Source organism: Squalius cephalus (genome assembly GCF_949319135.1).
Source record: "Squalius cephalus genome assembly, chromosome: 13".
Taxonomy (NCBI): Eukaryota; Metazoa; Chordata; class Actinopteri; order Cypriniformes; family Leuciscidae; genus Squalius; species Squalius cephalus.
Window position 1 is genome coordinate 22,095,898 of NC_137134.1, and position 22,342 is coordinate 22,118,239.

Consider the following 22,342-nt stretch of genomic DNA (forward strand, 5'->3'; position numbering starts at 1 on the left):
TTTTATATTTACTTAGTTTAATAAATATTTTATATTAAACTTTTGATAAATAAATAGAAAATATTTTTTATATAGTAATTTTATTAAATACAAATTAAATAAGCATTTATAATAATAATAATAATAATAATAATAATCAGTAGTTTAATAAATAGTTTAAATAGAATAAAGAGTTTATATTATTATTATTTTTAGTAGTAGTAATAGTAGTAGCAGTAGTAGTAGTAGTATATAAACAATTTGCCTTTACATTACAAAACAAAAGTAACAAACCATTATGAGATCAGATACTATCATCAAGGTCATCCCGCCCACCCTCTCTTTCATTACACGGTCACTGAAGTCTAACTGGCCAACTGAAAGCGGTTTACCATCTAGAAAGTCAAATCACAGTAAATATGACCTTTTAGAACCCTCTCCAAACAAATCGTTCATAATTCTTTGACCTAAACATAGATATTCAGCTATCTTAAAATGATCACACGACACGGAGGAGACTCGCGAATCAGATTTTCATAGGCGTAAATAAATCATCCTTATCTGATGTCGAGTCGTCCTCGCTTCTGTGACGTGAGAAACTCTTTGGTCTCTTGGTAAACATTCATTTGTATGCAGTGCTGAGGTGTGCATGCTGTTTGGAGCAGTTTGCCGCTTTCAGACTGTGTGGACCGTTTCTGTGCCACAGTTGTCGTGCGTAGAGTAATGCGGATGACCTCCCCCTCTCTCATTCCTCTGTCAGTATGTGTTAGAATAAAAATAAATAATATCATACTGCGGCCCATTCATTCAGCTCTTGCTCAGAGTGGCTCGCTTTAATTGCGCTGTTGCTACTGTGAGCGTTCTGCTCTGACACAACACTGTTTGGGTATGAGTGGATTGATTGAATCCTAAATGGCCTTGACTTTTGATTTCTTTTAAGTCAGGTAGATTCCGGTTTAAAACCTGATGTGTTTTAACCCCTAGAAAACTGTTTTTCACGGACTACGGGACTATAGCCAAAGTTGAGCGCTGCAACATGGACGGCACCAACCGAACCAGGATAGTGGAGTATAAAACCGAACAGCCGACCGCCGTGACATTGGACTTGGTCAAGAAGCTCGTCTACTGGGCGGACGCTTATCTGGATTTTATCGAAGTTGTGGATTACAATGGCAAGAACAGACACACGATCATCCAAGGCAACTCGGTAAGACCAACCTACAAAGAAGTGTGACCTCTAAACAACTTAACTATATCGAAAAACTTCAACAGCCTTAATAGTCAGCAGTAAAGCTGTGATAGATGATGCTTCTTTGAATAACTCTTAAAGCAGTTTATTTTGAAGGCTATAAAGTTTGGCCTCTCTCCATTGCCCCTTCAACGGGCCCAAAAGTATGGTGATACAAAATTCATAGCTTCATAAATTCAGTATACATTTCATCCATTGATCATAGAACGGGCCAAGGGCGCTGTCAAACTTTTTCTCCAAAACAATAGATAATACATCCGTGGCTGTTTATCAGTGTTATGAGACATCTGGTGTTAACTAATAACCAGATGCAATACTTAGAAAATCCCTTTTAGAAAGCGCCTGCGTGCAGGTGTTCATGGTTTACGGGAGTTATTACTGTAGTTGAAGAACAGCATTTGTATCAATTTCAGCCGTTTTTCATGCTAAGTATCGTCTCGCTTGGGGTTCTGTTGATTCTGCTTGGGTTTTTTAAGTGTTTGGATTTGCTTTTACTGTTGATTAGATGTTGGATTTCATTTTTAATTGTTTTCCTTGGCATTTCTGTAACCGTCTCATTGTCCCCTGTTAGAACTGTTAGCCTGGATGAGCATCGGGTTGTTTTGACCTTGCCAAGTCCTGGCTTTACGCTACAACTCTTTTGTGTGTTTTTTTTTTTTTTTTAGTATTGATTTGTTCATCCATTTCCTGCGAGGTTCAGCTCTGGCAAATTCCCTGGGACCTTTATCGCAGGTTATATTGGTACTTTTTTCCTCAAAGCTGGCACTGAAAGATAACCTGAAATGAACTCTACTACCGCAAACTCATTTGTTTTTCACATCAGTCTTTCCTCGAAATCAAAGCCTCAAAGGTACCCGTCGGTAGTTTGTAGCACAGATGTGAAATCAAAGATGCCTGCATATTTCAACCGGTGTCTGACTAGTTTATTCAGCTAAAGTTACATCGGATGGATTAAAGAAGCGAAAAAGCAGACGTATTTGTGTCATGTTCAGAATTAAGTCGAAGAGGTGCCAAGGCCTCTAGATGAGTCTTTCTCTCTCTCCATTCCTGTGTTTCTCTCTCCAGGTGTCGCACCTGTTCGGATTAGCGCTATTTGAAGATTACTTGTTTGCGACGTGCTCTGAACCCTCCAGAGAGAGCAAAGTGGACATATTTAGGATAAATCGCTTCAACAGCAGTGACACAAACACCGTTACCACTTTGGAAAGTGCCAAAGCCATCCGAGTTTATCACAGACTGGCTCAACCTACAGGTAAACTTGTCGTGGGAGTGCAACTAATATAATCAGCAATCACTCATATTTAAGAATAGCGATGACTTATTTATACTGAAGTAGTAAATTATACTGAAATGCTACTAGCTTCTGTTATTCATGAAAAACAAGAGCAGAATTAATTTGTAAAACGAGTGAACAAATTATTATATCATGTGCACGATTTACTTAAAACGAGAGAACGAATTAGTAAAACGTGGTGACGTATTAGGGGCTGTTTACACAGCACTGTTTTCAACTAAAAACGGAAAAAAAATGTATGCGTTCATATATGCGTATTCATTTACTCAACAACATCGTTTTGGGGGCCTGAAAAAAAGGTGAAAACGGGTTTCAAAGTGCAAGTTTTTGAAAACGATACTGTTATCATCTCTGTGTAAACTGCTAAAAACTAGGGCTGTCAAACGATTAATCGCGATTAATCGCATCCAAAATAAAAGTTTGTGTTTACATAATTTATGTCTGTGTACGGAGTATAATTATTTTCTATATATAAATACACACACATGCATATATATATTTAAGAAAATGTGTTATTTATATATAAAATATTTATATATAATATAAATTATATATAATATAAATATATATACACAGTATATACATGCAAATATTTCTTAAATATATACATGCATGTGTGTATTTATATATAGAAAATAATTATACACCGTACACACACATGTATTATGTAAAAACAAACTTTTATTTTGGATGCGATTAATCGCGATTAATCGTTTGACAGCCCTAGTAAAAACGTGAATTTGTGAAAACGGTGACGTCATGCTCGTGAGTATTTACGTGTTCAGTCTATAAGCGCGTAGTGTTTCTTTATAAAGGGACATTGCCAACTTCTGGCCTGGCCTGAATAAATCAGCGCTTTTAGTCGTTTTTTGCGGATCTGGGGTAACGGGGATCGTTTTGACAACGTTGTCGTCTGTACGCGAAAAATGCGAAGGAAAAACATTGTTGTGTAAACGTGCCCAGTAAGTCGTCGGAACAAATTATTATTCGTGGTCACAACATACATATTTTGAATTTGTGTCCAAATATCGTAGAGTTTAATCTTTGACATAAACCAATATGGAAAGTGTTTTCTTCTCCATTTTAAAAGTTTATAAGCCTGTTCTCTTTCCGATATACACAATTAGTTGTTTTTTAATATTTTGCATTTTGCATTTGGCATGTAGCATATGTGTGGTCGCTGATATTTCGCGATGCTCGCTCCTTGACGCTGACCTTTCTCTTTCTCCAGTCAGGACTCACTCATGCAGCCCTGACCCACACGGACGAAAAGGTGGATGCTCGCATATCTGTCTCCTGAGCCACAACTACAAATCACGCGTATGCCGCTGCCGGACTGGCCACGTCCTTGCCAGCGACGGGAAGTCCTGCAAAAGTGAGGGTCGCAAAATGCCAATTTCTCTTTCCTCTCTCCTCCTCTTGTAGCTCCTAGATGTCTGATTAGCATCTTGGAGACGGGTTTCTCATGTAAATGGTTTTAGGGGTATTCCCAAAGGAAAGGGTGCTGCTATCTGAAGCCATATATCAGACAGATGGCCCTTGTGGGTTTGTCGAAATGGAAATTTATGACCAAATTTATAGAGGCCCAAGATGCTGAAGAATGGACACGTTTCTGTGATTAATAGCGCACGTTCAGCACATTAAGGAGGAATACGTGGGAAATTGATATGTTTTTGTCTCTTGGCAGCAGGATCATTGACTATCAGAGAATATGTGTGTGTTTTGGGGGGGTGTACAGCTACATCAGATGATTTTAAAGTTTCTCCTGAACTTCAGATGGCAGACCACTTTTAAGGTCCCATATTATACACCTTTCTGGAGTTTTATTTTAGGGTTTTGATGTCCTTAAGAATAAATATTTGCGGTATAAGCACCAAAAACCATCCCAATATATTTTTACAGCTCCTTTCTCAGGAGCTCTGCTAAGAACAGGGGCCGGATGCATAAACTGCTTAGACTAGTCTTAAAAGTTAGTGCTAACTTTTTAAAGTCAGTTACATAAAAGGGTAGATCGGTATAATTTAAATCAGAAAACTAAGACTGATTACCTCTTGACTAATTTCTAGTTGGCCAAATTAGTTCTTAAGACACAGTCTTAGCCATAGTGGCTAAGTTTACGCAACTGGCGCCAGGTCTATTTTGGCCTGTCTAATTAATATTCATGAGCCTATCTTCTGATTGGCCTGTTTTTTTTCTGAGTGACGCACCGCCAGGCCAACCACAGGTAGGGTCATGTATGCTGTAGCCTGCTGTGGCTTGGTGGTGCTCACAAGTAAGGTAAATAAAACACCTGTAATGATGGACATTGCTGAGGGAAATGTTATCTGGCCTTATATGTTCGAGCCGGACTCAGACCCTGAATCGGCAACGACAGGAGACAAACAGCCACCTCCTTACTTTCGGCGTTATCGTAAGTATATGAGTATTGTATACAGGGCTGCCAACTCTCACGCATTGAGCGTGAGACTCACGCAATTGACACTTTTCACACGCTCTCACGCCACACATCCATTTTCTCACGCACAGAAAAATTGCGGAGCAAAGAGGTAACCTACTTTTAATATTAATCTAATTCTCAGCTCTTAGATTTCGTCAATTTTATTACGAAATTCAGACAAAAAATACGTTTGACGCTTGTAAATGTGACGTGACAGATCGCTGAGCGCCTCAGTTCAAGTGCACGTGAACCGATCATCTGTTACTTTTTTATTTAAAGATGCAGTACAACTTACCGAAAGTATACATAATATCGACCAATTAGTGTTTTCCAACCACGGAAAGAGGTCAGTATAACAGCAGGAGAACAATTATGTCACATAACGTTACATTTACCTCAGGAAAGCCATTTAATGACCATAGCATGTTAACTGAATAGAAAAAAATAGCTAGAGAGGAGATTTTGCTGAGCACTATATTACATATTTATTATATTTTTACTTATGTCATTAAATAATTGTTATTATAACAAAAACTGCATTATATTTAATTTAATTTGTTATTTTTAACCTTTAATAATATCAGCAGATTGGGCCCTCTGTGTTTACAGCATTAGGTGAGATTATTTTTTTAAATAAAATTTAAAATAAACATGTATCCAAATTAGTCAATATTGAATCAAAATCGGAATCAAATCACAAGAATGGAATTGAAATCTTGAAATTTTTGTCAAGCAATAATAAAAACTGTATCCTACCAGTCATTGTACAATGTAAACATTGTAATATGTTGTCACTAAACGTCATAAAATTCTATTTAGGTTATTATCTAATTCTATCCTAGTTACCAAATGTTTTGACAATCAATCACAATTACACCCCCCCCCCCCCAAAAAAAAATCTCACTCCAAGCTAAACTCAAAAGTTGGCAGCCCTGTTGTATATGTATATGAGTATTATAATTACCATTGCATCAATGCTGCACGCAGGTTTAATGTTAACGCTAATTTAAACTGTCTGTAAACAAACTCAGATTTTTTTTTTTGTCAAATTCGATTTAAATCTCCAAAATATGTACGTTAATAGCTAGTTATACACTGATTTTGAAACACTTAACTGCTTTATAATATGTAACGTTAGCAGACAGACACCGAATGCAGTAAGCTATGTAACTATTGCTTTCCTACTGATACAGTAGTTGATGTGCTACAGTTTCTTTTACAATGTTACTTTTTTCTGTAAAAGGTGTACTTGTGGTAAACTTGTAAAACTATGAACTGTAGGGACTGCAGCATCTTTGAGGAGCAGCTTCTTTGAAAAACCGGCATTGAACTGTGCCTGATTGACGAAGCGGTCACATGTGAACTGAGCAGAACAGACAATTAAGGTCGAACTAACTGCTGTGGTATTTCTGAATAAATAAACATTAGCCACTGTTCTCTTATATTAATGTTGTTCGGAAGCCTGTGCAATGATGTGGTTTCGTGACAGTGGGCAGGCACGGGGTGGTGACTGAAGGCGGTGACTGAATACTTCTGACATCACATGAAAAGGCACAGCTACTTTATGCAGGCTGTGTGCATTTGTCTGTGGATTGACTGTTTTGAAACTTGTATGGTAGTTTCATAGCACCTAGACCTCTGTTATCATGAAAAAAGCCAGGAAATTTCATTTTTTGACAATATGGGACCTTTAACAGTAAAACTGCATTGCAAATCATTGCAAATAATTTAGTTTCTTAAATATATTACCTACAGTTTTAACGTAGTGTACGAATCATGATGTACCCAGTGATGAAAATCCAAAAATATTGTAAATTTTCTATATTAGTCAAACATTTGTATATCCAAAATGGTCTAATTAGAATTCATAATAATGCGTTGTCACATTTGAATGGTTTTGGACAGAATTGTACTGAAATTATACTACTAGAATCAGTTATTCGTGAAACAAGAGCAGAATGAATTTCTCTGTAAATTGTCATGCTTTTTCACCTACCTTTTTATATGCAACAATTTATGTACAACTACAATGTGGTTTGCAAACAATTTAGCAATATCTTCTGCTCATGTTCCATGAATGAGGCCCAACATAGATGACTCAAACTAAGAAACTATGTGTGCGTTTTCAATTGAAGATTAATTTTACTGCGATTAAATCTGTAAAATCTGCAATATCTACATTTATTCATGCTATGGAAGCCCACTCCACTTCAGAGTAAAAAAAATAAAAGTAATTGTATGGTAAAGTTTAAAATAAGAAAAGCCGTCAAGTACTTAACCTAAAGTTCAATCCCTTACCTAAATCCTTAAATCTAACCATGATTATAACTTGAAAAACAATTTGTACAAGCCAGATTCTTTATCTGACAATTTCGTCAGCTTTTACAAATTATTACGAGAGTGTGTCACCACCAGGTGACTTTCCACATTTACATCCATTGATATTATTCAAAACTGTGATGTGTCATCCAGATTGCAGCAATCATATAATACTCAACTGATGTGCGTCAAATGCAGGTGTGTATCGGCTATTTTATAGTAGCTCATCCAGTTGAGTGTTTTGTTTTTATCTCAAGTGTTATAATGTGATGCTGTTTCCAGACTGATTCCAGACTTGTAATTCATTCGTTATGAATGAGTTGAAGTACCATTCATTTGTAAATTATTTAATTCACTGGATTATGCAAGAACATGCATTACGACACGGTTATTTAAAGTACTGTAGTTCACCCAAAACTGAAATTTCTGTCTGTCTTACCCTAGGGGGCATTAATAACATTGTGCGTCAATGATTCTCGCGTCTCATGACCGAATTGCATGAAATGAAACCTCTGCCATATTTGTTTTGAGAGCAGCAGAATTGTTGCTTTTGATTCGAGAGTCAATAACGGCTCAAATTCCTGTACGTTCCTCACACAAAGCAATCATTTGGCTTCAGTCCAGTTCAGAGTTATACAAACGCAATTGTTCTTGCTGGGTTCCTCTAAGCCTTCATCCAATTTTCTTTGTCTCCCTTGATCTCACTGCCAGGCCTAATAATAATTGCAATCATCATGTTTGTACCATTTCAGCTCGCAAGTAATGCATTTCGAAAACATTGTGCTTCATACACGGGTCCCTCATTTTACTGCCCCCACTTAGGACCGTTTGTCCCTGGTTACTTTTACATACACACACGCACACACACACACACACTCAGATACAATTACAAACACAATATAACTGTTATGCACCAAAAGATGATTTATTCGATAGAACCAAATCAGTGGAACTAATTCTGGTTTTAATTAAGCTAATGTAATTAGCTTGAGCCTCTCGCTTTGGATACATTTTTGTCAAAGGCTTTAATTTGCAGAACTGAATTGAAAACGGAGGCTAATTATGTCAATTAATTAAGCTCTGACAGTACTGTGGCAGAAGGCTTATTACGTTCCGCCACTGCATTTGTTTACTTGGGTAATCGTGTCTTCTCAGAACCAAAGAACGAGCTGTTCCTGTTTTACGGAAAAGGACGACCCGGAGTTATCCGGGGTCTGGATATGAATATCAAGTCTGGCGATGAACATTTGATTCAAATCGAAGGGCTTGTGAGTCCCAGAGCGCTGGACTTCCATGCAGAGAGTAGCTACATCTACTTTGCCGACACCACAAGCTTCCTAATCGGACGTCAGAAGACAGATGGAACCGCTCGGGAAACGATCCTTAAGGACGGTATGTTCATCATTCACTTACCCTATGCTTTATTCTGAGAGATTAATGTTTGCTTTTGTGTAGTGTTATTGTGGAAAAAGCAGTTAAATATTCTCTAACGAACTCATTTTCGCTCTGGCTCTGTAATGAATCATCTGTGCAACCATGCAGCATGGTACGGTAGAAGCAGGCCACCTGTACTTGAGCACTTCTGTTGCCGATGTTTTCCAAATGGGATGTTATTCATCATACATTTTGTGCAATTCAGTTGTCAGGGAAGCTCGCTGGTCGATACTGCATAATTCCACTTGGAAGAATTAGAGGAGGACAGTGATTAATTGAGCTGTCTTTGATGTTATCAAGCAAAAAGAACAACATTTTCTCAATTTGTTTCTGCTTCTCTTTCTCCAGAGCTGGATAATGTTGAGGGTATTTCGGTGGACTGGATTGGTAACAACCTGTTCTGGACAAATGACGGTTATAGAAAGACCATCAACGTGGCCGGGCTGGAACGGCCCTCTCAGACCAGGAGAACGCTTTTAGAAGGCAATATGTCTCATCCCAGAGCCATTGTTGTGGATCCTCTAAATGGGTAAGCCCATGATACCTTTCCTGCTTACAGCAGCATTTAAAAGCTTCTTCTGCAGGGATTTCAGTCTGCTAAAGCCTTGAACAAAAACCAGCCATTTAGAGTGCACTGGGGGGCGGGGATGTTTGCCCTTTGCGCTTAGAGATTTCATCAAGAAATTTCAATAACCGTGCGCTTTCTCTGTTTTCATTAACAAAAAAGCCCTGAGCTGGTATCAGATAATAATACTAAAAACAAATAATGTGCTACTATATACCATGGTACTCTCTGGTGTCAACTTCTTTGAAATGATGCCGAGTTAACAAACATACATTTATTCAATATTGTTGTTCATTTAAATGAAAGAGAGGAAGTAGCAGAAGTACCATTGTGTCAAAGCGAGCTAATGCGAACATCCTTATTCGATGTCATTGCTCAGATGGAAAAGCTTAAAGGGAATATGGAGAGACCATGACTGTAAATCGCTGTCTTGGCAGAACGGTGAAGTCTGACTTAAGAGGTTTAAAAGTTTAAAGGCAGGTTCTGGTTTCTGCTTATATTTTAGTGACTTCTTTCCGTGTGCTGTACACTTGACATGTTTATCCTCGTAATGGGTTTTTGGATGGGGTAGTCTGTTTTTTAATAGCTTCGATGTCTTAGAATTTTAGATCATTTGCAAAAAAAGACTTGGAGTCTTTGGAATAATTACGAGTAATCAGTTTTAATCTGCAATTAATCTGCAATTGTGTTACTGGAAATTGGTTTAGAATTTCAAACAGTCCAAGTTTTTTTGAACTTCGGATCACCGCTTAAGCTTTAGCTGCCGGTATGCTGAATATTCAATACCTATCCCAGCTTAATCTCTCCCCTTTCAAATCCCATTTCACTCTCTAAAAACTGTCCTTTCCATGTCTGTCCTTCCGTATCCCATGTACACATGTCATTTCCTGTCTGTGCTAACATGATAAGATGGAGGATTAGCTGTTATGACTCTAGGTCCTGATCGCATTTGCTCTCCCTCTCCATCACTCGGATGATTTTCCTGTTCACAGCAGGTGCTGTCACTCAAAGCCCTGCCTCATGAGTTATTCAACAGGTCATTGAATATGAGTGGGGGAGTCGATTCTCTCTGTCATGTTATGTTAGGCTGCGTTCAAATGCGCAAGGCCATGTCACAGTGTTAGGTTTATGTGGTGAAATGTGAGAGGTTTGAACTTGGAAAAATAGGACCTTGTAAGAGTTGCAGAACAAAAAGTTTTGGCTCCCAAAGAATGAAGTATTAATAACATCCAATTGTGAGAGCCTGTTTTGTAGGTTTTTAGGTGGTTAAGTGAGGACATTGTCCTCAATACTTTTGAAGGATTTTTTTTTTTTTTTTACGGTGACCTGTCTTCTAGAAGGCATCTTTGAGCAAACCCATCTTAAGATCATAGCTGTGTTTTGGAACATGGTACTTGGTTATTGAATTTAGTATGAATATGTTAGCCTTAAAGGTGCTCTAAGCGATGTTGTTGTCACTTCTTGTTGATGTTAGTATTGTCAAACAAAACGGAGGCTAGCTTGACCCTCCCTCCTTCTCATGTCGTCCCACTCCCCCTCCCTTCTGTGCTTCCTGAAACAGTCATGAACCATTTAGAAAAACCAAACTGGATTTACCCACCTGTCCAGCAAAAACAGAGCCACCTGAATTTCAGATTGGAAGCCCTTCTGCCGGCAGAGTTCTTGCCACCTTTTGAACGCTTTTCCGATGTAAATTCGGGACTTCGCGCGTTCCTTCTCCTTTTCCCTATTCTTTATTTGTTCATCGGAACGTCGTCTCTTTGGTCGCGTGTCGGCCATATCAAAATTCTCAAGAATGTAAATTTTTAACGTTAAACGTCGTTGTTGTGGACATCTCTCCTCTAGCTAACTTCCCTCTTCATGCTTCTCTCTCCTCCACTCCCCACACCCCCCTTCATGTGCACGCACACTAACCCCCCAACCCCCACCCCCAAATCATTCTTGCCGGTTATTGGCTGGAACACTGTTTATGTTTCGTGGTCCAGGCTGGGCCAGTTTGTTTTTCTTGCCGTTTGTGGAGCCTGGGCTGTTTACAGAGACCGCGCTTTTTTACTGTGTGTTCAGGGGACAGGCAGCAAGCGGATCGTGACATCGCTTAGAGCACCTTTAAGGTTAAGCTAGTTTGTAAGCATTAAAAATGTAAAGTCTCTCACTTTCACCAATATGGATCAGTGATATTGATGACATCACTCTGCACTTCAGCTTCTTATTCGATTTTCTGTCCCGCCCCCCCTACACTATAAATAGATGCTGAAGCTGCGTCTTGAATCAGTCACTTGTTCACACTATTTCTATTTTCTACATGGTGAATGGCACATAGTGCACTATATAGGGGATAGGGAACGATTCAGTGTAAATCTGCTTTCCATTAGGGTGAATTAAGTTTCATATTACATCTAAAGAGAAAACTATTAGACTGTGGCTGGCTCTGGCTGAGATGTGATCTAAACGAAACACTTTTGGCTATTTTAAAAAAAGAGGAGGAGCTGCTTGATATGCCCCGCTCTGTTTTCCCGTTTCAAGGGAAATTACATCAACGCATTGATAACGCTGCATGTTTCAAGGTACTTCAGTGGGACTTTAAGTATTCCAAACCAGTCATTTGCTGGTCCAACGTAGTCAACGTTCCAAAAAGCAACTTTACCACCTTGGGCTGGTACACCAGCTACTAGCTAGTTTGTTGCTGGTCCAAGATGGTCTACCAACTTATGATCAGCTAGAAACCAGTTACAATCAGGGCTTGAGATTAGCTTTTTTGCGCACCAGCCACTGTGGCAAGTGTTTTTCCAAAGTTACAAGCCACTCAGCATTTTCACTGGCCATAATTTTGACATCGATACCATGATGAAAAGCTGCCATATAGATTTTTTATATTATCTCATAATTTGGCAGCAGGTATATAGGCTGTTGTCACTTTAAGACCTGACGGATCCATTACAGTATATTACACATGTGTTTTCTTTCTCAGCTGTTTACGTTCACTTAAAACATAACTGACTGTGTTTATGTGAATACTCGCCAAGACCGGCATTTTGACATTATTTTTTGTGTATTTGACTCTATTAGTGCAAAAAGCAGCGAAAAAAAAACTCAACTTAAGAGTAAGAAGCGGCTTTATGTGTGCTCACAAAATCTGCGGGAATGAGTAAAATTATGCGCATTGCGTGCAATCTCACGCCAAAATTCAAGCTCTGTAACACCAACAATATTCATTCGGAGTAGATTAAATGAGTGATTGAGGGGAGCCGGGTTTGTGTGTCAACTCTTTGTCGGCGAGAAGAAAAAAAAGCAGGTATCATGTATCTATTCTGCGGGAAATGAGTATTGGAAGCGTTTCAGATATTTGTACTCCCCTACAATATAGTATGCTAAAAAAAATAATTTTCCCAATGAGCTACTCTCAAGTTTTTGGGTTTGGTTTCTGGCATTCATTAAATCCACATAAAACTGTCCAGAGCAGCATGGAAATTGATGCCGGTCTAAGCTGGTCCTGTTTAGCAAGGTTTCATGATCATATGTATTTTCTCACTGGGTTCCTTAGATGGATGTATTGGACAGATTGGGAGGAGGATGAGATAATTGACAGCAGAGGACGAATAGAGAAGGCCTGGATGGATGGATCTCATCGCCAGATCTTCGTCACATCCAACATGCTGTGGCCCAATGGCCTCACCTTGGACCATTCCTCCAGCGTCATGTACTGGTGTGATGCCTACTTTGACCACATAGAGAAAATCTACCTCAACGGCAGCCACAGAACGGTTAGTAAATGAGTGAGTCAGTTCTTTAGTTCTCAGACACCTCCGTTCCACTCTATGTTCATCTCAATGTTTCACTGTGACTCACAAACGTGTTCTACTTTTCACAGGTGGTGTACATCGGGAAAGAGTTGAATCACCCATTTGGGATTGCGCATTATCAGAATTACATATTCTGGACGGATTACATGAACGCCTCGATATTCCGTCTGGATTTGTCATCTAATGATGTTGCACTAATGCGGGCGGAAAGACCACCTCTCTTCGGGATTCAGGTTTATGACCCGCAGAGCCAGAAAGGTAAATATGAATATGTATGCTGTATGCCGTAATGAATTCTTGAAGTCTTGCCAAAGGCTGCAGTGATATAGAACTTTGCTTTCTAGAAGCTCAAGGATTTAAACCTTCAAACTTCTGAGGGGTGGTCTGAGTCTTTATATATCACCATTCCATAGCTTTGCCCAGAGGCCTAACCCTGTTTTGGCGCACACTTGTTATACTGTACGATATATGGAAATAAAATATATCACTCCGCATGTGTTCACCTTTTAAACAGCTGAACATTCTAGAAACTAATGCCACACTGGCAAGTCCCTGAATTTGAATAAATGCTTTGCAACTGATATTCCCAGAGTAGGATACTTAATGGTAATTTTAACCTTAAGACTTCATGATCCAAGCATTTTTGGGGCCTGGATCAAATAAGCCTAACTTCTCTCATATTTTAAAGGCTAATTTGAAGGCATTTGCAGGACTTTTGAATGATTTGTCCTTCTGGGGTTCTGGATCCAGATCCCCTTTTGTCTTCAGCGACAAGCAATTATTCTAAAGAACTGGGCAGCTTTTTTTGGCATCTATACACAGTGTATGACATTTTTCTCCATCGCTCTTCCTTGCAGAAATATGTACATCACAATTATGAGAAAATTAACTAAGGCCAAGTGTACATTAAGAGGCATCTTTTTCTCCACTATTGGCTTTGCGTCCACACTGAGACAGTGTTTTTGTTCTGCAAAACTGAGATTTTTGAAGATGCTGTCCCAAGTGAATAAACTTAAAACTGCTGTTTTTGTGTTGGAGTGTACACTGTGGAAAAAGGAGATATTTGACAACGATGACATGTTTTTAGTCATTGTAAATCACCAGTAAGTGGTGAGATATTTTGCTAATACAATGACTGTGCCAGTAGAATGGCGTGAGAACTTTATTATGTCTGGTCTCTCTGTACTCTCTCAGTGAGCTTTTATTTCTTTTTATCCATGATTTTAGCATTCGGAGAGCGGAGAGTGTATTCAAATGCACCCCGATTAATGTAGACAGATTTGCACCAGCTGATGATGAATTCTATTGCTCGTGTTTTGTGTCATGTAAACATTGTACTTTATTTGGTGGCTTAACTCGTTCTTGACTGAGTATGGCATTGATCAAAACTGACCTCCTAGTTATATGCGTCATTGGAGCTAGTAAGGTGACTGAGGGTGATAATGAATGTTTGTTTCTGTCTTCGACTTTTGCTGAAGGTTAATCGCTGTGACGGCTCCTGTAGAGTTACTCATATGTTGCCTCTGGTAGAGATAATAAATGTCATTCTTAATGACACCCAGCCAATGGCAGGCCAGAAATGGCCAAGCCATCTCAGGTACAGTATGAATGTAAATATATAAATCAGCATTGGCAATCTAAATCAGGCTTAAATTGTTCTTAAACTTCAATGACCAAGCAGGGGGGTATTGATGACTGCTGGCTGTTTTAACAATATCTTCAAGTGCGCTATTTCCTTGCCAAACAAAGAAACTTATCCGCAAATGGGTCTCGGAAAGGGTATCCAAATTGGACTTTTTAATGGGTAGTGCGAACATTTCCAAGGTGGTTGATGGTTGTAATTCGTATTCTTTTATTCTTAACAAGCAGCTTTAAAATGTTGTTTACACTACTGATTTTGTCCAGATGTTCTGTGCACCATTGCGGCACCTGTGAACTCAACTGTGCTGAATATATAATAACCTGGCAGAGCATTTTAGCTTTTAGCGGAGATTATGGGGCTTTGTTTATAAAATAGCTCAAATTCAAACTTTACTAACCATGTCTGGCTGTTGTACCAGTTCTTGTGCAACATCTGTATGCATTTTAAATATGATAATTAGCGTGCACTCATTAACTCTTTCTTGAGATGTCACTGAATATATATGGTACATGTTGACTTAGCATATCAATGCTGCTAAGTGCATGTTTCAAGCATATGGGAAAAGCAAATGGGATAATGTTTGCTATTTATCATTTTACGAGCTTCACTAAGCTCTGTTCAGGAGTTGAGTTAGAGTTGTTGTCACGTTATGCTACATTAACTCGCTACGACTTGGGTATCATTTGCTCAGAACTGTTATTCTATGAAATGGTCAGTGGTTTCAGTTTAAAATCTCGTATTCACATAAAATGTTTATCGTTGGCCTGAGGAAATGATATAGATGTCTGAACGGTTTCGCCTTTTACTGTAGCCAAAAAAGATTTTTTCATACCTACTCTGCATTATAATATGGTGCATCGTGATATTTTGGCAACTAAAGTTAAAAGCAGTGTTCAATTAACATGATCTGCTTTAATCCACATTAATCTCTGCAGATGATTCAGTGGACACATGGTCCATAGTGTCCAATTGATGTCATCTTCACTGGGAGTCTATGCCAGATATGCATGTATCATTGATTTTAATGGAGAAAGATCAATGTCCATTAGACAAGAAGCTCTGAGCATGTCTCCCTTCTGGATTCTGTACTTAACTGGGAGTGCTTTTCGCTTTGGAAAAAAACATTTGATAGTTCATTCGGAGTGCTTGGACACGGAGTTAGTTGAAGTCTATGGTAACAAATTTTATTTATCACTCATAATCTTGTTTCTTGCGAACTTGTGTAGAGTAATAAAACGCTACACAACATATTATACTGCACAGTTCTACAACTGAGCGAGCCAATTTGAAATCATTTCAGCTCATTCAGAAGGTTCAAGTACAATAATCAGATTACTGTGCGTTATTCTTGTCCTTGCATCTGTCCTTGGTTTATTTGACATCTTCACCTGTGTATAATGTCTCCTAACTGCATTTATCTTTCTTTTTGTTTTTCCGCAGGTAATAACCAATGTTCTGTGAATCACGGTGGCTGCGGCCCCTCGGCTCTGTGCCTCGCCACGCCGGCAGGACGTGTGTGCGCCTGCGCAGATGGTCAACATCTGGAGAAAGATAACATCACCTGTTCATGTAAGCTTCCATTAGTCTTTTGGGGAAAAGTTATCATTAACCAGATACAATGTGATAAATGAACAATAATTTGCATAATATGAGAAACTGGCCACCGAAAAATTGTCTGGTTAGAGCTGATGTAATGGATTGTTCTTTTTTATCATCATAATAACAATGCCATTGAGTATGTGGTAGAACAGAATATGCAGATTTTGTTGGCACCCACAGACTAGTCAATAATGTTGGCGTTTGTGGGAAATATGACTGCAGATCAGTTATGTTTGTTAAGCTGAATATGCCCATTGATTTCCAATTCCAGTGGGGGAAGTAAATGCCTCGGCTCAACCTGCGGTTTGGCTGCAGCCGTCTTTGTGTTTGTGTTTGCGTGTGGTTTGGCTTTAAATCCACTGTAAACTTGTGTGGATCCTGTTTTGCTAACTTTTTATTTTATGTGTCATTATAAGTAGCAGTGGATGAGTGCGTGTCAGGTTTAAACATAATTCAGAACTGAAGAATTGGCTAACTTTACAATGTAAGTCTACATTTAAGGACTGAATAATATTAACAACATGTGCTTATGGTTATAGTTAGGAATGGGGTTTGGTTTAGTTGCAGTAAGTATATGTAACAAGGACACTGCCAAAATTTTCACTGACCCCCAACACAAAAAACTAATAAATAAATGAAATTAGAATAAAAGTTTTAGTTGTTTTTGATCCATGTGACCTTAATAAATAAGGTTATGACACAAAAAACTACTAGCCTAACTCATACATTTTAAATATTGTTAAAGACAGTCATTATTAAAATAAGAACAAATTACAAAAAGTGAATTATGTGCAAAAATGTGTTAAAATCACATTACATTCTAACATTGTAACATTACAATTTAAAAAGAAAAAATAATGATTTTAAAAATTTTTAATTTACTAAACTAAAAAAAACAAAAAAAAACAAACAAAAGCACAGACTAATTAACCTGACGTTTGATTATGTCTACCCCATTACAATCGTCACTTTACAGTTACTGCTATCATAAAAAATACACTTACTTGTAGGTTTAAAATTCTATTCTAAATATGGTACATTTATTGTTCATCAAAAAATATTTTAGCAATATGTATATTTTAGTCAGAATTATTGCACTCCTACTCTATTGCACTCCATCTGTTTTTCGTGCATGTGCTTGACGGCGCTCGTTCACGGAAATCTGTGGAGTTTGGCAGAAATTCACTCCTGACCGCAAAATGGAAATATTTGCACGAGTTTCTAACATTTACAGATGAAGAATTTACCTGTGAAATGTAGGTTATGCACTGTGGAAAGCACAACATCTCAAACACATTACACAGCAGCGCAAGTATCCACAAGCGCTTGCCAGAGTCTGTCGTTGCTATGCAACCATGAACTGTGCTCTCCATGATGACGAGGAAGTGTCAGCAAAGGATTAATTGATTTCTAGCCCTTGCATTAGCTTTACTACTAGATATATTTATGGAGATGAGAAATAAAAACTTGCCCTGTACAGCTATGATCAGCTGTTCGGCCGAGCTTTCGATGTTGTTACGGATCGGTTGTTTTTTTTGTCACATGACCTGCGGTGCTTTTGCGGCATTCTGAAAAGTTGAGATTCTGTCATCTCGCTGCGCCTGGAAAAAACGTTGCGCCTACATTCGAAATAACGAACTTGAGTGTGCAGAAGGCGCGATATGTGAATGGCCCCTTAAACGAACAGTAAACGTGTAGTTTGTAGTGAGGTATGTTGTTATGGAAAGAAGGAGGCGGGAGCCAGTGAACATTTAATCACTTTAATAATAATAAAAAAAAATCACAAAGCGAAAGTAAAGGCGGAAGCCCCTCATGGACAGCTGCCACACAAATAAACATAACATAACATCCGTTTAAGCCCAAAGAGACATATTCGCGCGCTGTAAGACGCGGCACGCTTTGGATGTGTGTTGCTGCCCTCACAAAACTTATCACACATTGTGCGGGTACTGTGCGCTTGAATATTTAAATAGGCGAGGCAAACACTCAAATGAGCAACTTCCGTGAAGATGCAGAACTGGCCCGATCGGGCAAGTGACACTTCCGTCAACTGGCCCAAGTGTCTTTCATGCTTGCCCCGGGCCATTGGGCAGTCCTCCCTGCTAGCAAAAAGTCGTCTATTAGACGTTGAATAGACGTAAATCTTCAACGTCTAATTAGGACTTTTCAACGTTGAAAACAGGTCTTCAACGTCTTGATGGAATATGTAAAACTCTTAAAATTTATTTGAGATAATAATGAACATGGTTTGGTTGTTTGTTTTTCTCCGTTATTTTAGCATGTATGACAGACTTATCCTGTCTTAGATTATCAGTTGAAAACACATAGTCAAACAGTCCGGCCGAAACTACTTAGTTGAAATCACGTCGTAAACCAGTCCAAGGCGGACCAACATATTTTCAACCATATTTCAATGTTGAAAGACGGCAATTATTTACTGGTAATTTTTTTATTATTATTGGGCTTATTGTCGAGCCCTGCACTGTAAAATAAAGTGTTACCAAAAATATAAATAATACATTTATATTATAAATAATAGGCTAACATAATACAAAATTTTACTCATGGGCATCGGAAGCAAAAAAAATGTGGGTGGGTCATCCTCCAGAATATTTTTTATATAAAATATACACTTTAAACTTTTGAGTATACTTAAACTACATTCAAATTGAAATTTTGTTAACATCATCCATTTTACAACCTCAAAATAAAATGTAGAAATTTTAAAATGCGTTCTCAACCCTGGTGTGTGTGTCTATGTGTGTGTGTGAGAGAGAGAGTCTGAGAGAGAGGAGACATACTGTGTGTTCTTTCTCCAACATCTTGTTCCTGCCCTTTACAGCCCCATCAGAGGTCACTAACACAAAACACTGTGGCCCAGCGGAGTTTCAGTGCCAGAACCAGCGTTGCATTCAGCTCTCGTGGAAGTGCGATGGGGATGATGACTGCTCAGACGGCAGCGATGAAGATCCGTTCCTCTGCTGTAGGTCTTCTCTCATTTTTGTAATCTAATCACATAGGAACAGAAACAAACAATGGGAATTTCCCCAGCAATGGGAAGTATGAAATACTAAACATTTCTAGTATGCAAATTATTGTCATATAGCCTCACTGTTGCATATTAGCACATACAGTTATCATATTTGATACATCAGGCTTTTATGGCTCATATATTAGGATATAGGGAGCTAAGAACAATGGAGCTCATATTCGAGGAGAAAAAAACAAACAAACACCCATTGTTTTATTCAAGAGGCCCAAACTGAACAAAAATTTGCAATTGGTGTAATTTGGTGCTGTAGCTGATATTAATATGACCAAGAAGTAAGCTTGAGGAGTGGTTTTGAACAGAGGTGGAGTTTACCTGAGTCTGGAGACGCCAGCGCCGCGGATGATTTCATACCAGCTAACATCAGCATTAAAGACTTTTAAAATCATTTTGGTTCAAAACTCACTTTTAGACAGCAGCGAGTGTTTGAAGTAACTTCTGTTTATGATCCGATGTGGATTCTGATCAACGTATAAGGCAGAAATATGCGCGCTAAACATTACCATAGTAAACGTGGTAAATATGACCGCTTGAAGAAATCAGACAAATCATATAGGCTATCACAATCGTGTATTTATTTGATCTGTCAGTACGTCTCGTCTCTTTATACCGGACTGTCTGATATCCATATTTAGATCCGTATTTGTCATAAAATAAAGCAAAGCTTCCTCTATTTCTCTGACTGAAAATATAAGCTCATCAGGTCGTATTTTTGGTGGCATATTTGTAGAAATTATCATTCTTTCTAAATGTGATGTAAACTGTCCTGTGACTACAAATAAACAGAAACAGACGAGACTGAATAAGTAGACTGTGTCCTCTTTCTGTTGTGAAATAATGGTAAAGCACTTTATTTCTGTGGTAAAACATTGATTGCTTGGGTTTTATATATTTAAATAAACAACAAAAACGGTAATAAATGTTCTCTTTTATCACTTTCGTTTTGTGAACCAGTGATTTCTTTCTGATTCGTTTTCTGATAAAAGTTCCATTTGTTGGTGAAATGATGGGTTTGTGTCCCGTTGTTTCAGAGAGGTGTGTTACGGTAGCCTGGCAAGCCAGACCTTCATCAAGATGTTAGGTCTGGCAACTCACCATAGACACGGCTCAATCCGAGGGGCGGGATAAACGGCTGTCTTTCAAATTCCCTTTGCACGCAATAGGACAGCGCTTCAACCAACCAGAGCGTTTTCCCAACAGCGGATCTAACGTTAGTTGATAGATTCAACTTTTGTCATATCTGGCCGGCAAACCTACGAACACATCTTCCTTTTTAAAGAATGACTTAAGTGCCGTTCTTTGTTCTTTTCTCAAAGAAAAGCTTAACTCCAAGTTCTCCAGAGTCGCGGCCAAAGCCGATTCGAAAGACCGCTGTTCGTCATCAGCCATTCTTTTTTTTCAAGTAGCTGGGAATTCACACGGAACCGTCACAACTCTGTCGTCATTATGTTAAGCCCACCCACCGACTCTATACACAATGTGATTGGCCTGACCAGAGTTTGTTTTTTCCAGCTCGAAAGTCAACGGAGAGTTGCTAGACTACCCTGGAAGCAAAATACATTTTGCTGCCGCTAGGGTGCGTCTAGATTTCTAGGCTAGTGTTACCGGCAAGTTTTAGTGAAGCGCTGAGGCTATTAGACCAGCCCGGCCCCCTACCTCGTACTTTTTTGATGTAACAAGTAATACATTACTTTCCATAAAAAGTAACCTAATAATGTAATTAGTTACTTTTTAGGGAGTAACACAATATTGTAATGCGTTACTTTTAAAAGTAACTTTTCCCAGCACTGATCATATTTGTAACTTTTCAATGGATAATCAAGTAAACCTAAGTTGCCTCAGTTCAGTAAGTGTTCCTCTTGAAATATTACTAACATTATAAAAGTTATTCTTACATTGCCTATAAAAATCAGTAAAGATTTCACAGCAAAAAGAGACATGTTCCACAACCTGATGTGGGACTATTTTAGAATTATACTAAAATGCCTGGTAAAAAATATGATATATTTAGATATAATATTTAGATATAATCAGATTTAAGAACTGATATACACCTCCAGCTACTTCGGAAAGAAAGGTCAAGTTGAGCACATTGCATTGTGGGATACAGTATGCCACATTGTGCTCAGTCTGCATACTACACAATTTGACAAACGTAGCCTAGTATGTTAGTATGCAATTCAGAACATATCTCAAAACTTTTGGACACCCAGATGCTTTCAAATGAATTTGTGTTGCCAATTGACAGGCTGTTTTTTTTCTCCTCAGCTAATCGCAGCTGCCCAGCAGACCAATTTAAATGCTTGAACAACCGCTGTATCCCAAAGAGATGGTTGTGCGACGGCACCGACGACTGCGGCAGCAACGAGGATGAGTCCAACCGCACCTGCTCAGGTGAGTTTCACTCTGGAGCCCTGTCCTACATGAAGGGCCCCGTATACACGCCCAACCAACCGAAACAACCTCGCCAACCGGCCCCACCGCTGGGAGACACATTGATCGCTGTAGGCGCCGCACGCTCAAAGCCAGCGCCAATGGAGAATATGTTGCTTTGAGAGGAGAGGAGAAGTCTTACATGACACCCCTGTATAATTTCCCGCCGGTACAGGCACACGTGTCACATGTTCCCTCCGGTGTGCGAGCGAAATGAAACTAGGTTTGCCATCGTAATTCATCATGCACTTGGTGGGATTTACACATGACACACATCTGTTTCGGCTCAGTGAGCTTGAGTCCTCCGTGAGAGTTTCTGCATCTTGCGATGGGTCGGCGGTTGCGAATGAACGATTTGGTCAAGTTTATACCTCCTGGAAGGGTCCGGCATCTAATTTACTTTTAGACTGAACCATATCCTGCAGTCTAAATCTCTAGAAGACATCCCCGGAACAAGCCTCCCTGGGGGTGGGGTTCCTGACATCAGGATAAATCCGTAATCCGAAACATCAATATCCCAGTAAAGATGCTGTGTTTAAGCC

General features: G+C 38.9%; 1 protein-coding gene across 1 annotated transcript in view; it reads left to right on the forward strand.

Annotated features, from left to right (window-relative positions):
- lrp1ba (low density lipoprotein receptor-related protein 1Ba) overlaps window positions 1–22,342 on the forward strand; it is a 228,690-nt gene that overhangs the window by 64,916 nt on the left and 141,432 nt on the right. The window contains exons 8-17 of the mRNA XM_079889543.1: window positions 964–1,186; window positions 2,294–2,480; window positions 3,754–3,897; window positions 8,434–8,670; window positions 9,061–9,241; window positions 12,819–13,038; window positions 13,146–13,335; window positions 16,160–16,288; window positions 19,161–19,301; window positions 21,636–21,761. Of these exons, the coding sequence (XP_079745669.1) occupies window positions 964–1,186; window positions 2,294–2,480; window positions 3,754–3,897; window positions 8,434–8,670; window positions 9,061–9,241; window positions 12,819–13,038; window positions 13,146–13,335; window positions 16,160–16,288; window positions 19,161–19,301; window positions 21,636–21,761 (1,778 nt within the window). The remainder of the gene's footprint in view (window positions 1–963; window positions 1,187–2,293; window positions 2,481–3,753; window positions 3,898–8,433; window positions 8,671–9,060; window positions 9,242–12,818; window positions 13,039–13,145; window positions 13,336–16,159; window positions 16,289–19,160; window positions 19,302–21,635; window positions 21,762–22,342) is intronic.